The following is a 17,179-nucleotide window of genomic DNA, read 5'->3' as shown; positions in this document are numbered from 1 at the left end:
ATATATATATATATATATATATATATATATATATATATATATATATATACAATAATTACTAAAATGACCTAATGGAGATAATTAGGTTTTATGTTATCTGCTGACTTTATATAAAAACCCTATTTCCTTGATATTTTTATTATATTAGTTTCATCAGTTCAGGACTTTAGGACTGATTTAACAATTTGATAACCCCAGTATCATTTAATTCTGCTAGTGTTCTGATGTGTTTTGGGAAATCAGAGATTCAGCGGAGCCTAATTTTTTCTATATGTTCTCTTTCCAAATTTTTAATAAGAGAACTAAGTTGGCTATGTGCTCCTTTACAGGGTTTTGTTTTTGTTCTTCGTTGGGGTTTTTGTTTGCTTTTGGTTTATTTGTTTATTTGTTTGTTGCTACACTGAGCAAAATAAAAGTCCTAAGAGTAGATGAAAAGCAATAGATTGTGCCCATACATCTTCAGGAAGTACCAATAGTTACTTCTCTGTTAGTAAATGCTTCAACTGGCGTGTTCGTGCCATGGATTATACACCTCAGCAGTAAAGAACAAACTGGATAACTTTAGAGAACTATGGTAGGTTTAAAAGAAAAAAGAAAAAAAGAAAGTCAATCCCCAAAGAGTATATGCTACGTGATTTCATTCATATAGCCTCCCTAAAATGACAAAATTGTAAAAGCAGAGAAAAGATTGGTAGTTGTCAGGGATTAGAAGGAGCAGAATGGGAGGCAAATAAGCGGCTGTAAGGCATCATGGAGGTGCCTTGTGGGGATGGATGCTTTGTAGCATATTGTACCTATGTCACCATCCTGACTGTGATATGTACTAAGGTTTTTTCTTATGGTAGTATTGGAGAAACTGGATAAACTTGGATCTTTGTGTCTTTTATTTTTTTCACTGTACCTATAACTGTCCCAAAATAAAGACAATTTCTTTAATAGCCATGTGGATAGACATATGATTTATGGCATAAACACCAAAACCTTAGTGTAACTAAATGGTACTACAAAAATAAGTAGCTTATGTGGCAACTTAGTTTTTGCTGTTGTAGAAAGCTTGGAACATATGGCCAAGAACAGAATGAATTAAGTAAGAAAGTTATAGCTACTGTTAGACTTCTGGTGTATTTAGTTCTATTTTTCGTGTGTGTGTGTGTGTGTGTGTGTGTGTGTGTGTGTGTGTGTGTGTGTGTGTGTGTGTGTTCTGTCTGGTTTTTTATCTTAATTAGGAAAATATAAGTTCCATAGTTTTATGTCTACTTTTGAATTTTTTTATAGCATGAGAATTTCCTATATGTTTACATGTTTCAAAAAACAATCTTTATTCAGCATTATGTGAACATCCTATAATTTACATGTTTTTAATAAGAGAACTAAGTTGGCTATGTGCTGCTTTACAGGGTTTTCTCTATGCCTATTAGATTTATCTTCCATTTATGTGATAAATATCCTCATACAGAATCCTTCTATTTTTCCCTTTAGGGTAGATTTGGGAGATGAAATTAGCAAATTGAAACACATACGCATTTAAGGCTCTTTTATATATGTTGTCAGATTACCTTCTGGGGAAATAACCCTGACTTCCATTCTCACCAATAAGTGCACTGTAATGGATGGGATCAGAGACAAGAGGATCTCAAAATGGCTCCCAAGGAGTATCTTGGTTTTGTCTGAACTAGGATTTTTTCAAACTCAGCACTGACTGTCAGATAACTCTTTATGGTGCAGTGCTATCCTAGACATTAGAGAGTATTCACAGCCATCCCTAGCCTCTACCAATTAGCCACCCTCCCTTCTGGTGCTGTGACAACCCAAAATATCCCCAGACACTAAAAAATGTCTCCTTGGAGAACAAAATCCAAACCCCTCACCCAGCCTGGGACACTGATCTGAAGACTTAACTACAACTGAAGCACTTATTCTCAGACTTTCTTCATCTATACACACACATTCTGAAGGCTCTTGGGGATTTTTTATGGGGCGTATATTTGCATAGTGTCTGTAGAGTAAAAATAGGTTGATTGGTTCTTTAAGGCTGTGTAAATGACTTTGATAATGCTCAGATGTCTCTTTCATTGATAACCAGCCTCAGGTGCTAAGCATGAGGAAATATAGGGAAACTGATTACACTTCCATTCTCTTTGCCTTACAAAATGACTTTCCTTAAAATTTCATGTGGTATTTGGATGAATCCATTATGCATATGTCTGTTAGTTTACCAACCCTTTGTCTTTGGTTCTGTATAAATTCCTGAGACAATAAAAATGACTTTGGTTCTTTTGACATTGTATGTAAAATTTTAAGAAGGAATAAATATACTGAGTTCTTCGCTAACTAAAACTATTTTTTTAAAAAGTTTTTCCAAGCTTACTTTAAGCAACAAGAACTTTCAATTCTTATCTACAGTTTGCTGTACTGTCGGTTCTTGATAGAATGCCCTTGTATGAAAGGCCCACCTGTGTTTTATTTCTAAAATATTGCAAAATGCCTTGGGGTCCTGGTACCTTTACTGTCTAGCTGATGTATAACTTGCTGCACCCAGATCCTCCATCATAGTAGTCCAGTTATGCTGACAGAGTACTTAAATTTAAATATACAAGCTCAAGCTCATTTTTAAAAACAAAAGGCAGAAATCCTTTGTTGAGAACAAAAACATAAAATATTCCACCCTTAAATTCTCTAAGGTACATTTTAGCCTCTCCTTCATAAAAACACATGCCTTCTGAGTTCCAATACTCATTGTTATGAAATGCAAGCCTAGGATTGCAAAAGATAGTGTGGCATTGACTATGTACCAGCAGTTAGTTACCTTTCCATTTGTCCCTCCAGGAGCCGTCTCTCAGGTGCTGGACAGCCTGGAAGAGATTCACGCACTTACAGACTGCAGTGAGAAGGACCTAGATTTTCTACACAGTGTTTTCCAGGATCAGCATCTTCACACACTGCTAGATGTAAGTCTTATCTTTTTGTATTTTACTGCTTGGGGGAGCATGTAGTATTTAGCAGACCCTTTTACTTTATAGGGATCTCCAGATCTCCATCATAGCACTCCTTTTTCAATTTCTTTGGATCTATGAAAAATGGAAGAAACTATCTAGTACAGATTCCAAACTAAATAAAACATATATGAAGTGCAAATGCAGTGTAGCCTACCCAGCTGCAATGGGGAAATTGTATGTACTTATATTTATAAATAATTTGTGCATGCAAGTGATAAGTGAGTTGTTTTTATAGAGTGTAGCACAACCCTAATTTACCAAGGTATTTTTTTCTGTTATAATAAATTAAGTGTTTTGTTTTGTTTTGTTTTGTTTTGTTTTGTTTTGTTTTGTTTCAAGACGGGGTTTCTCTGTGTAGCCCTGGTTGTCCTGAACTCACTTTGGAGACCAGACTGGCCTTGAACTCACAGAGATCAACCTGCCTCTGCCTACCAGAGTGCTGAGATTACAGGCATGCGCCACCATGCCCGGCCAGATTCTCAATCTTAACAGTGATTTCTTCCTGTTTTTTAACACATTATTTCTCAAGCATGTATACAGAAGTGTTAAAAATTAATGAGATACAGTGCAGTAGAATAGATTCACACACATACATATTTAACATCCGTGGGATACTGATATTTGTAAAATTGGTGTCTTCTTCAAACATAAGAGAATGTTCCAATTATTAAATTTGGCTAAGCCAGATGTGGTGTCAGCTGTCTCATTGGGAAGTAGAGGCAGGCAGATCTCTATGAGTTTGTGGCCATCCTGGTCTACACAGAGAGTTCCAGGACAGCCAAGACTACATAGTGAGACCCTGTTGCAAAAAATAAAAGAATAGAAACAGAAACTGACCATTCATGTCTGCCTTCAATGTTGTCTCAGAAAGCTTGGTTGATTTCTACAGTGAACATTTTCTTGGATGGTTCTGATGGTAATAGTATATTTCAGTTGCTTTACAGGAAGCTCTTTCCCTTAATGAAAGAGCAAAACTTGCTTTGGGAGACCTAGAACTGTCTGGTACTGCTTGACTCACCCACTGTAAGATGCAGATTATAATAGAGCAAGATATCATTTATAGGATATTCCATAGAATAGTCTTCTGCTAGGTAACACTATGGCAGAAAAGGAAAAAAAGATCTTTAACTGATTGGTTAGTTGACTACTAAACTAAGTGTGGGATTCGGGTGTGCATTATTATTATTATACCAAAAGTGCTAAAATGTCTTGAAGGAAAGAAAACCTTTTGAGATTTAGTTCATAGCATTTCTCAGGTGCAAATGTTTTACTTTGAAATCCTGTAGAGCCCTATTTTGATGAGGAACGCTATAGGGAAAGCTGAGCTGGAAATATTACATGATGTTTCAACTTCACTCTGTATAATTGTAGTTATTGAACAGTGGCCTCTCTTCATAAATTTGGTCAACTAAAATTAATTATATATCCTTAGTTAGTTTGGCTTTTGAGGCTGTGTGGGTACATGTGCACATGTATACACATGCATGTACAGGCCAGAGAGTGACTTGACATGGGGGGTGTCTTCTTTGCTCGATCTACCTTATTATTTAGGACAGGGTCTCTTACTAACTCTGCAGCTTTTTTTTTTTACTAGGCTGACTGGCCAATGAGCTCCAGAGACCCTCCAACATTGAGATTACAAATACAGTGCTGAGCCTAGCTTTTTATGTGAATTCTGGAAATCCAAACTCAAGTCCCAGTACTCACACAATACATACTTTAGTCACTGACCATCTACCCTTCCCCTGGCTTGGCCTTTTATATACTACATATATGAATCAGCCCACTAACTGCTATAACAAACAATTCTAAGGTATGGGTCTAGGGGTTGGAGAGAGAACACTTGCTGTTCTTCCAGAGAACCCAAGTTCAATTCCCACCACCCACATGAAACAGCTCACGACTGCCTGTAACTCTAGCTCTTGGAGATCCAACACCCTCTTTTTGTTTCTATAGGCAACTGCATTATAGGCACATCCTCACACATAAACCTGCATTGACACATAATTAAAAATAAAATCTTTACAATGAATGTGGAGCTGGGAAGATGGCTCAGCAGGTAATGGTGCTCGTTGTCAAACTTGATGACCTGAGTTCTACCACGGGACCCTACATGGTGGAAGGAGATAATGAACTCTTCTAAGTCGGTTTTGACCTCTTAACTTTACAATGTGCATGGCCTAGAAAATACAGCTTAGACCCAGGCACAGACTGGGCATGGAACTCGGTGGTAGAACACTTGCTCAGCATGTACAATATCCTTGGTTTGTCCTCAGCACATAGGAGACTAAGGCAGGGGGATCACAAGTTAGAAGCCAGCCTTGTGTAAATAGTGAGACTGTCTCCAAAAGAACAAGGCCAGCGAGGCGACTCAGAGGGTAAACACACTTGCTGCCAAGCCTGATGTCCAAAGCCCACATAGTAAACTGACTCCACAAAGTAGGGTGAGAAACTTTGAACACATTGCCATCTGTCCATCTTCCGCTGCTCCACACTCCATGGGTGGTGTGGATTGTTATGTTTTGCAGGGTCCTTAGTAGTGACAAGCAATGACATGGATTGATTCAGGTTGCTGAGCCCCCAGGGAACCATTTTATGTTATTCTTGTTAATTCAGTAACACTCTAAATATGTGAAGTTCAGGACCAGCAGTTTTAAGCTGACGAAACAAACAGGAGTGAGTTCCTAAGGCTGACTGAAGACCATCTGAGGGCTTTGTTGGTCCTGGTCATGGTTATAAATTTAAGCAAGTTTGGCATCCAAAAGGACATCATTTGCAGTGACATCAGAGAACCTGGAGAGCATTACGATTACTGTTAATAAGCCAAACACAGAAAGACAGCTGCAGCATGATGTTAGAGCCCTAGCACTGGTCTCCCAGAAACTAGGTAGAAAGAATAATCATTATGAGCAGCAGGGGAAGCTGGTGGTGAAAGTGAGGAGAGGTTGACCAGTGGTCCACAGGTGTTGGGGAGAATGTGATCTCGTCATCTTTTGCTTAACAATATCATATTGAATGGTTCCAAATAGCCACAAGAGAAGACTTTAAGTATTCTTACCACAAAGAAATGATAGAGGTATGAGGTGGCAGATACACTAACTGCCTTGATTTGATTGCTACCGAAAATCTGCATATTAACACATCACACCGTTCTCTGCAAATAATGTCCAGTTGTTGTGTGTGTGAATTTACAAAAGTGGGGAATCATCTCTCTCTCTCTCTCTCTCTCTGCCACACTTTGACAACTAAGTTTCAATACTTTACTCACTGGCTGCCATCCCTCTGACTGCTAGCATGTACTGCCATTTTAGTAGTAGATATGATGCCCCCACCTAATTAATATGATTTTTGTAGGAATTTTCAGCTTGTTCTCTAAAACTGTAACCAGTAAATGAATTACTATACCCACAAAGCTAACTCTAGGAGTAGCTTACTTTAGATGTCGATTTATAAAATGGACGATCTCATAGATGAAGTAGTGTGCTGTTTTTAAGTAATATTTTAAAATATTGCATTAGAAATAAGCAAGTGCTTGGAATCCGTCGTATTTCATGTGGCTGACATCTTTATTGCAATGCTTTACTGCTTAGAGAGAGAATTTTTTTCCATCTAGCCTGCAAAACTACAACTCTAGATTTACTGTTTTGTGTTTTTGAGATGATATTAATTTAGTAGACATGTTTGAAACAGAATATTTTTAGAACTAGAAGTTTCCTAAAGGAAAAAGAAGTTTTACAGTAACCTGCTGATGATGGGTGGGTTGGTTTGTTTTTTGTTTTTTGTTTTGTTTTGTTTGTTTGTTTTTTGGGTTTTTGTTTGTTTTTGTTTTTTGGGTTTTTGGGGGGTTGTTTTTGCTTTTTTTTTTCAACTTGGGGTCTGAGAAATGAGTTACAACAGTTTGAATGTGTAAAGACGTTACCAATCAGGAAATGCCAAGCTGGGTTTCTCATGAATTCTGGACTTAAACGTCTGGAATGAGAAGCCCTGAGGACCTTTGGAGGCAGAGTTACCATCCCACCCCCAATGCAGCCTGAAAGAGTCAGCTGCTCTGGCAAGTACAAGTCAGCTGGGTGCTGGGCCCAGCCCAGTGGCAGTGCTCTTGGTGCTATTGTGTACTTCCTAGGGCTGAAGATCAAAGTGCTTTTTGCTTTGGGAGTCACCTGTTGTACCATTTCTAAGTGGCTACACAAAACTTCCTTGTGTTTCCATCTCTGTAATGGGAAAGTACTGCCGGAAACAAGATCCCTGAGACCTGGATTAGCTGGTGCTTTTTAATGTAGATATTTAAGCGTGCCATTAAGTTTGATATGGTCACTTTTTTTCTGATCTTATCAATGCATTTTCTTTTTATTCCCAAATACATATGGACCTTATTTATTTATAATAAACCCCTTACAGAAAGAACAGGTATGAAGCAATCAGGAAAGCCCTATGTAAAAGTTACATTCAAAATGTTTATCTCATTTCTAGTTGGCAACCTTGAAGAAAATACAATGTATCCTATCTAGGTGGGTCTAAACTTTTGTACCCAAACCATTCTCTATCATGTCTTGTATTTATCAACTTAACATCTTTCTAGACCTTAAAACAATTTCTTAAATCCTAAACAACTTAAGCCTAACTGTGAAACTGTAACTATCTGGTCTTCAACCCCATCAGAGACTTGAGAAGGAATAAAATTATTATTTAACTAGGAGTGCAGGAAGCAGCTTCCAAAACTAAGAAACGACAAAAGCGGTTTGCTGCCTGGTCAGTCACCCGTTCTCTCTCTGTAACATGGGAGGACCATCTTCAGCCTGCTGGCAATATGCTCAGGTTTTAAGAAACAACAACAAAAACAACAAAAACAGATACAATTAGGAATAAAGCAAAGGTTGTCCATTCCTTTTTCCTTACTTTTTAAAAGTTACCATATATTAATTATACAAAACTATTAGTTTCATTCTAACATTTTTATGCATTGATTATGTTTAATTCCCCTCAAGGGATCATCTACTCTTAACCACTCCGATTCAACTTTATAATGGAGGCTCTAAGCAATTCAATAAGGTTTTAAAAAAAAAACCTCAAAGCATGAAGGCTGGAAACAAAACTGTTAAATTATCCTCTCACACCATCCACTATCAATGTTGTATGGTAAATATATAGTAGGAAAAATAGCTTCCCTAAATGCTAATCACACACATTCCTGCCTTGGTTCTTTCTTCACATATTGTTCCCAAGTTGGTTCCTATATTCTCTATCATTGTTAAAGGAATGCACCATCTTTTCTGAGTGTGCTGTGGATTACAGGGGTTTATATAGTTCCTCTTTGTTTAGGTGGGTTACATAAATCAGGGTTTGAAATTGACTTTATAATAATAAATTAGATACTACAGTACTAAATCAACTTGCCCCAGTGTCACCCCACTCTCAGTGACATTCTCCGTTTATATTTTACTTTATCAGAAGGCAAAGGAATCTTCTAATAGCCTTGAAGTGCAATAAGCACTGGTTCTTTATGGTAGTCTCAAGGAAAAGAGGGGTCTCTCTCCAGAAAGGAATGTGGCATGCTCCATTAAAGACTGAGAGGTGGTTTGCAACATTAGCAACATTTGCAACATGCTGCTTTCTTCTCATAAAACCACTTCTGCCAGACTTTGTGTTGGTCTCTTTTTAAATTCATTTTTGCTACTTACTCTGGCTTCCAAGAGTAATCCTAATATAACATTAATGTTTTTCTTATATATTTTATTAATTTATTCATATTACATCTCAGTTGTTATCCCATCCCTTGTATCCTCCCATTCTTCCCTCCCTCCTGCTTTCCCCCTTACTCCCCTCCCCTATGACTGTGACTGAGGGGGACCTCCTCCCCCTGTATATGCTCATAGGGTATCAAGTCTCTTCTTGGTAGCCTGCTATCCTTCCTCTGAGTGCCACCAGGCCTCCCCATCCAGGGGACATGGTCAAATATGGTGCATCAGAGTTCGTGTGAAAGTCATACCCCACCCTCCACTCAGCTGTGGAGAATGTCCTGTCCGTTGGGTAGATCTGGATAGGGGTTCAAAGTTTACTTCCTATATTGTCCTTGGTTGGTGCCATAGTTTGAGCAGGACCCCTGGGCCCAGATCTGCCCCTCATAATGTTTTTTAAGCAGCAGAAAGATAGTAAAATTTTCTTTTGTGCAAATATTTTTACCTATAGCCACAGATATATAAGAACAATAAAGCTAGAAAATGAGGTTATTAACACTTTAAAAAGTAGAAAGGATATTCATAAAAGAGTATAAATATCTCACAGTTGGGCAAAGTCTTATATTTAATATCAAAAAGTGCCTTCTCCCAGCAGTTTTTATTAAAACAGCAACTAGGGATAAATTCAGTTGATAGAGTGCTTGCCTGGCATGCTTGAAGCACCGGGTTCCATCGCCAGCACCACATAAATGAGGCGTGATGGTACACACTTGTAATGCCAGCACTTAAGAGACTGAGGCAGAAGTCTCAAGGACATCCATGTTGAGGCCAGCCTAGGATACCCAAGGAGTCCCCCTCACCTCCACCCCCACCCCAGCCTGAAGAGGAAAGAAAAGAGAAAGGAAAGAACTAGGGAAGAACAAAGAGGGCCCGCACCATGAGATGGCTCAACAAATAAGGATGCTTGCCACCAAGTCTAACAACGTGAGGTCTGTTCCTGAGACCCAATCTAGCCAGGTCATCTGAGGCTAATGTCTGAATATTTGGAGGGAAAGTTAAAGCATAAATTGTAATGATGCTGTTCACAGAAATGGAAGTACACCCTTCTAATGCAAGCAATGGAGGATATTCAGCATGACTAATATTTGAATGTTTTCTTTTAAACTATTCAAAATGAACTGGGGGCTAGAGAGATGGCACAGTGGTTAAGAATACATGCCCTTCTTCCAGAGGACCAGAGTTCAGTTCCCAGAACCAGTGTCAAACAGCTCACAACCATCTGTAACAACAGCTCCAGGGGATTCACGCCCTCTTCTGGACTCTGTGAGCACCTGAACATATGTGGAATATACTCAGGCACACACAGAGGGCAGAGTATTTTTTTAATTAAACAGATTGGAAAATCTTGTAGAATTTAAATTTTTAGGGGAAACAAAAGATGCTGATAAGATAGGCAAATATTAACAAAAAAACCCACCTTGGTGGGCTTTATAAATCATTTTTTTTAAATCATGGAATCACAATAATGCATATTCATTCTTAGATGTGTAAGACATTTTTCTTACAGTTCATACATTTACAGTTCCTTGGTTGTTTTTTTTTTTTTTTTTTTTTTTGAAAATGCCATTTTAGTTTTCACAATATGTCTTTTGGACCTTTATGAACTAACTGTCTTTGCGCTATCTCATGTTTAATGTTTGAAAGGGCCTTTCATTTTTGGTTCTGCATATATTTAAGAGTTGGGTTTCCCCGGGCTGTCTGGGAACTCTTCAGTTCAGGCTTCCTGGGTAGGTGGTTAAGCTGAAGATCTCAAGTTGGTATGTTAGCTTGGGCAGGAAAACAGAGTTTAGATCTCAAATTCTTCTCCAATTTACAACTTCCAAAAAGCATCTTCAAAGTGATAGCTGCTTGCCAGTTCCCTATATTTTAGTATGAAATCATCTCCCTTCCCCTAACATTTTGCTGGATTTCAAATGTATTCTATGTGGGGAGGAAGTTCTTTTGCCTCTCAGTTCTCAGTTCACTGTGACATTGGAACTTGGTTCCTGTGCACCTAGCTTCTTCATAGATAGTTCACCCAAACTCTGAAGGAAGTTTCTAGTAACATAGCCTGTCCCTCATCTCATCTCCTCACTGCCATTTCATGCACTCTTGCTCACACTCTTATTGTCTGTCTTACTGGGCCTGTAGGCACATTTCATTAATTTGCAGCTAAATATGAACTGGAGTGTTTTTCCAGCAGGAAGTTGCTTCAGTGTCTTTAAAGTAAGTGGATGCTAATGAACTTCACTGGTCTCTGAGGCTCTAGAAGCCCCCTCATTATTTGATCCACTGCTTAGAGTCTTGTTCTAAAAGTTCTAATCTTATCTCAAGTGGTATAATTCTTGTCTTTTGATACGGTTTTCTCTGTGGAAGAAAAAAAAAGATAATGGGTTACACCAATCAAGGAATCGTGTCTTGCCACTAATTTTCATTACAGAATAGTTAAAATAGATACAGAATAAATATCTAAATAGGGAATCTGTGATAAATGAAACAATGAGCAGTCACTTATATTTGAGGAGTAAGACATTAAGAGTGAAATGTAATGGTGTAAAAAAAAAAAAAGAAGCTTCATTTAATGCTTTACACGTAAATTTAAAATGATGTAATGATTGATCTCATCTTTCTGTTGAAAAGTACATGCTCAGGAGCTAGGAATTGAATATTCCCACCACGTTTCCTCTGCTTCCTTTGAACCAGCTGCAGTGTAGAATGCAACTTCCCAGTGGAACTGTGCTGACTCTCTCCTTGAGACAGAGGTGAAGTGTGTCCGGGCAGCTGGGTGTGGTCGTATCTGACCCAGTGCCAGAGACTGGCAGGGAGCAGGCCTGTCTGGGAGTGACACAGTGTGAGACAGCCTGCTTCCCTTGCAGCTGTTCACATTTCCTTGTTTTTGCCTTGATTCTATGTATGTGGTTTGGTGATATATATATAGAGAGAGAGAAAGGGAGTGCTGAACTTGGATAACTAATTTCTTGAGAAAAAGAATGCAAACGGTCATTGAGTTCTACATCCTTGTTTTCCCTCTAGGAAATTAACATTAAAATCTTCCTCTATCACCTTTCCCAATTCCTTCAGCATGTCAGCCTTATAAATATGTTTCATTATCTTCAGGTTTAAGGAATGCAAATGACAAAACAAAATATATTTCAGTGTTACCAGACTACTCTGAATTTAGATTTCTAGAGCAGAAGCTGCAAGTTTTCACCCTGAAGCAAAATCCAGCTGGCCACTGTTTGATTAACGTTTTATTGAAACACAGCCATGTCACTGGGCGTGGTGGCGCACGCCTGTAATCCCAGCACTTGGGTGCCAGAGTCAGGCGGATCTCTGTGAGTTCGAGGCCAGCCTGGTCTACAAAGTGAGTCCAGGACAGCCAAGGCTACACAGAGAAACACTGTCTTGAAAAGAAAAGAAAAGAAAAGAAAAGAAAAGAAAAGAAAAGAAGAAGAAAGAAAAGACAGTCATGTCTATTCATTGTTAATAGCTGCTTTTACACAACACAACAGGTTTTAATAGTAGTAACAGAAACCAAATAGCCCCCCCAAAACCTAAAACATTTCTATTTAGCCAAGATAAGATTAAGATCTTAATATTAATAAATAATAAAACCAGCATGTGATTGACTCATAATTTCCAAATCATATTTAGTTTATTTTTCCATGGTCTATGAATAGCATTTTCTGCAGTTTCTCCTCTAAATTTTACTAAAGGCATCCCACTGGCACAAGTTGTTATGTATTACTAAATTCTAATATAGTCCGAAGACATCTGCTGTGAGACAGAAGGCCAAATTTCCATTAGCTGCTATGCTGCTTGTATAACCCTAAGTATGGCATTTCACCTGACTAGACCTTCGTTTTCTCCTCTGTGTGAATCAGCTTTCAGTTGCTATGACAAAACACCTGAGATTATCACCTTAAAAGGAAGAAAGATTTATTTTGGCTCACAATCTTAGAGATTTCAGTCAGCAGTCAGTTTTCCCTATTGCTTTGGGCCCACAGGAAGGCAAAAATCTCAGCCGAAGAGGCTGCCCACCTCATGACATGCAAGAAGCAAAGAGAAGAAGGGAATGGAATACTATTATCCACGTCAAGAGCATAGTCCCAGTGAGCTAACTTCCTCCTACTAGGCCCCACTTCTTAAAGGTCCCTCACACCAGGGCCAAAGGCAAACAAGCCTTTTAATATCTACACAGTTGGGTGACATTTATCCAAATTATAACATTCTCTTCAAAATGAAGGAATAGAGTTGTATTACTATCTAAGGTCTTGTCTACCTTAAGGAAACCTTGTTTAGTAAGTAAGACTTGAAAGATACCCAAAAGAATTCAATATGACCAAAATGTGTTTAATTTCAGGGGGGAAATTTTTAGTGTCCTATGAGGATCAAATAGAAATTGTATCTGGTTCCTAAAGAAACAAACTAAAATAAGTATTCCCACTGTGCTTATTTTTGTCGTACTCTACATTTTTTTACAAATATGTATTTATAATTTCTACATGCAAGTTCAACTTTTTTTTTTCAACTTTTTTTTTTTTGAGGAAACAATTGTCGCACACATACTGTGTCCTGCTACCTCATATGGGAGAGCTCAAAGGTCATGGAGAAGAAAAATAAGCCCTTACACAGCATGTTCTATAATCATGAACATTAGACAGCCACTTCCTTTTTCGGTGTTGATGCCCTTGGTGTGGCAGGCATCCCTGAGTTGCAAAAGCACAGCTTTAGCGTTGTTGGCACAGGCTACAGCTAGCCTCAGCAGCACATCCGTGTCTCCTCTCTATGGTGTTACCATAGCCCCTATTTCTGGGTTTTCTTGCTCTGTACAGGCAGTCCTCTTGGGCAGGACTCCATCAGGGTAGCCTTGGGCAGGTTACCCTCACAGACATTTCTTTGACTTGTCACAGACATTTCTTTGACTTACAAGAAGCATACATTCTTACCTTAGTATGTATTGCAAGTGTGGGCTATCCCAGGTGAGGCATAAAAGAAACAGACCTAGTCACTTTTCACTTAAGACCGAAAATATCACTTGTCGGGCCTCCCCAAGGATTCTATCCTTCCTAGGTCACCAGTGTGGGCCTGTAAGCTGCTATGACTTGGCAAGCCCTGGCCAGAGAACAAGGCTCTCCTGTCTGGTACTTCCAGTTCCCATGCAAGCTTTTCTAGAAGGTCCTCTACCCTTCACTTTGCATGGGGGGAAGGAACAGTTCCCTTTTCTTCCCTTCTTAAGAAGAAGGGGAAGGGAAAATCAAATGTGTGCTCTCCTCAATTCTGTGACTCCTATACATGTCAGGCTTCTGCCTCTGTAGGCAGAATACAGCCTAGGCCAGTGTAGAAAGAACACTGACTGTTGTGCAGCAAGCCCTACAGCAGCACGGGTAGCTACCTAGTAGACTTCCTGTTGGCCTTAGTTTGAAGTGGGTGAGTAGGGGCCTCTCTCTCTCTCTCTCTCTCTCTCTCTCTCTCTCTCTCTCTCTCTCTCTCTCTCTCCCTCCCTCCCTCCCTCCCCCCCCCTCTCTCTCTGTGTGTGTGTGTGTGTGAGAGAGAGAGAGAGACAGACAGACAGACAGACAGACAGAGACAGAGACAGAGACAGACAGAGAGAAAGAGAAAGAGAGAGACCATACCAAAGGCACAGAGGAGTTTATCTGAGCGCCTTCCTTACAATATGGCCAAGAAAGTGTTGAGACTCCAGGCACGTGCATACCACTCATGAAGTCATCCTACAGCTAGAACTGTGGTTCTTCACTGTTGGTCTGTTTTCTTCATCTGTAAAATGGGCATAACAGAGGCACCGGTGTTGGACGATTAGCTGAGGTTAAGTGGGTACATTCATACTAAAGTCTTTGACTATAAATTAGCATCTAGTAACTGCTCAATAAAAGAAGTGGTCATCATTATTCCTAATAATGTAAGTTGAGTGCCTCTTAACTGAAATGCTTGAGAGCTGAAGTGTTTTTTATATTTGAGGATTTTTTTCTCCAATTTTAAATATTTGAGTACACAATGATAATTTGGGGTTAGGATCAAAGTCTAAACATAAAATCCAGATATGTTCCATATAGCATGTACAGTACACACAACCTGAAGATAACTTTATGCAACATTTTTAGTGTGCCTGGAATTTGTCTACAACCCCTCATGTGGGGTCACATGTGGAATTTTCCAGTCAGTTTGGCATTATAAAGGTTTCAGACTTCGGGCCATTTCAGATGTTGGAGCATTTCTGAATTTGAAGCATTCCAAATTTGTGATTTTTTTCTTTTTATTAAAAATAGATTTTCCCCCTTACATAATATATCCATAAAGTTTCTCCTCCCTTTACTCCATCCAGTTTCTCCCCACTGCCTCTCCCATCCAGATGCGTCCCTTTCTGTTTCTCTTTAGAAACAGATTCCTATGGGATAATAATAAATATATATAACCAAATAAAACAAAAACTAACACATCAAAATGGGACAAAACAAACATAAAGAGGGAAAAGAGCCCAAGAGAAGGCATAAGAAACAGACCCATTCATTTGCACATTCAGGAATCCCATAAAAACACTAAACTGGGACATAATGTATACACAAAGGACCTGTAGGGTAAAAAGAGAAAAGAAATAAGAAGAAAAGAGGAAGAGGAGGAAGAAGAAGAGTGTATACATACTTTAAAAATAAGAAGAAAAAATGTAAAAGGGGGAAAAAACGAAAAGCCCTGATACAACATTGTAAGACAAGCAACCTCCAAAGATGACATTGAGTTTGTTTTCTGTTGGCCATGTACTACTGGGCATGCAGCCTACACTCAAGAGTTGTTTGTTTACCCAGTGAGACTCCCTTAGAGGAAACTAAATTGTTGGCATATTTTTCATCTATTTTATTGGGTTCTTATACTTCTACCTCACTTCCAACCCTTATTCCACCCTAATCCCTTCCAAACCCCCAACACTAGAGAAAGAAGGTTAGAAGCAAGGGGACATAGACTTCTAAACTACCTGCTGATTAGGGACGTAAGAGTTCCTTGAGGCAGGTCCAGGTGTCATTGTCAGAACATCCAGCAAACCAGTAATAGCAAACACAGCAGCAGGATGAACCAGCAGCAAGCAGCAGAGGGAGGAGCAGCCACCACAGGCCCTCTCCAGAGTCCCCTGCTAGTACATGAGGCAAATCATAGTCACCTGCTGTGAAGCAGCCTCCTATCCCACACCTGGGATTAAAACAAAAACAAATTCACGTAACATAACTAGGTTTTTAAAGAAGCCAACACAGAGCCTTGTGGAAGACTGGAAGAAAGGATAAAAGGACCCAGAGGGGACAGGAGCTCCACAAGAAAACCTACATAGTAAACTAACCCGGGCCCAGGTGGGCTTACAGAGACTGAAAGACCAACCAAGGACCATGTATGGAGTGGACCTAGGCCTGCCTACACATATGTACCGAATGGGCAGCTTGGTCTTCATGTGGGTCCCCTCGTAAGGGGAATAAGGGCTGTTTCTGACAAGGACTTTCTTGCATGCTTTTCAATCACTGCCCTCTGTTGGGGCTGCCTAGCTAGGTCACTGTGGTAAAGGAAGCACTCAGTCCTGATGCAACTTGATGTACTGGGATGGGTAGGTAGGGGGAGGGCCTCCCCTTTTCTGAGGGGTAGGGGAGGCAGGATGGGGGGGGGAAGAGGGAGGGAGAGTAGGACTGGGAGGGGCTACTATTGGGATGATTGGGATGTAAAGTGAATGAATGAATGAATTAATTAATTAATTAATTAATTAAAAAAGAGAAAGAAACCAAGACGCACAACACACTAAATTTTCCTTTGCAAGTGGTTATCAATTGGAGGTAGCCTCTGGGTTAGAGATTGGAGCATGTGTCCACTTCTCCCTGTGCATGCCGCCTCAGTCTCTGAGTTCACATGCGTGTTGATCCTGTTGATATAGATGGCCTTGTGTTTTGGTGTTCCCCATTACCCTCTGGCTCTTAACTCTTTCAGCCTCCTCTTCCATGAGCCCCCTGATCCCTGAGGGCAGAGATTTGATGGAGACATCCCATTTAGAACCATGTGCTTCAAGGTCTCTCTATGTAATGTCTGGCTGTGGGTTTCTGTATTTGTTCCCGTCTGCTGCTGGAGGAACCCTCTCTGATGATGCCTGAACAAGGCACTTTATAGAAGAATATCAGTAGGAGTCGTTTCATTGCTACTTTTCTTCTTAAGAACTGTAGTATTTGGTTTACCCTCGGTCCCTGGGCTCCTGGGCTGTGTAGTCTCAGGTTCTTAAGTCACCGAAGCAATGTCAGATATGGGTTCTATCTCATGAAGTGGGCAACGAGATGACTATTGTTGCTAAAATATGTAGTACTGAATAGAATATTTCTTTTTAAAAGCCCACAGAGCATACAAGGATACTTTTATTAGGTCTAGAGTGAGGCCCAAGAATATCTCCTAGGCACCAGCTAAAAGACTCCAAGACTGTATTCTGACATA

At 39.6% G+C, this 17,179-nt stretch overlaps 1 protein-coding gene across 11 annotated transcripts in view; it reads left to right on the top strand.

Moving 5' to 3' along the window:
- Positions 1-17,179, top strand: part of CASK (calcium/calmodulin dependent serine protein kinase) — a 331,352-nt gene that overhangs the window by 253,076 nt on the left and 61,097 nt on the right. For all 11 annotated transcript variants that reach the window (XM_084789615.1, XM_084789614.1, XM_084789620.1 and 8 more), the window contains one exon: positions 2,827-2,948. In XM_084789615.1, the coding sequence (XP_084645741.1) occupies positions 2,827-2,948 (122 nt within the window). The remainder of the gene's footprint in view (positions 1-2,826; positions 2,949-17,179) is intronic.

The sequence above is a fragment of the Acomys minous genome (genome assembly GCF_964271855.1).
Source record: "Acomys minous genome assembly, chromosome: 7".
Classification (NCBI taxonomy): domain Eukaryota; kingdom Metazoa; phylum Chordata; class Mammalia; order Rodentia; family Muridae; genus Acomys; species Acomys minous.
This window is presented reverse-complemented; position numbering and strand designations above follow the sequence as displayed.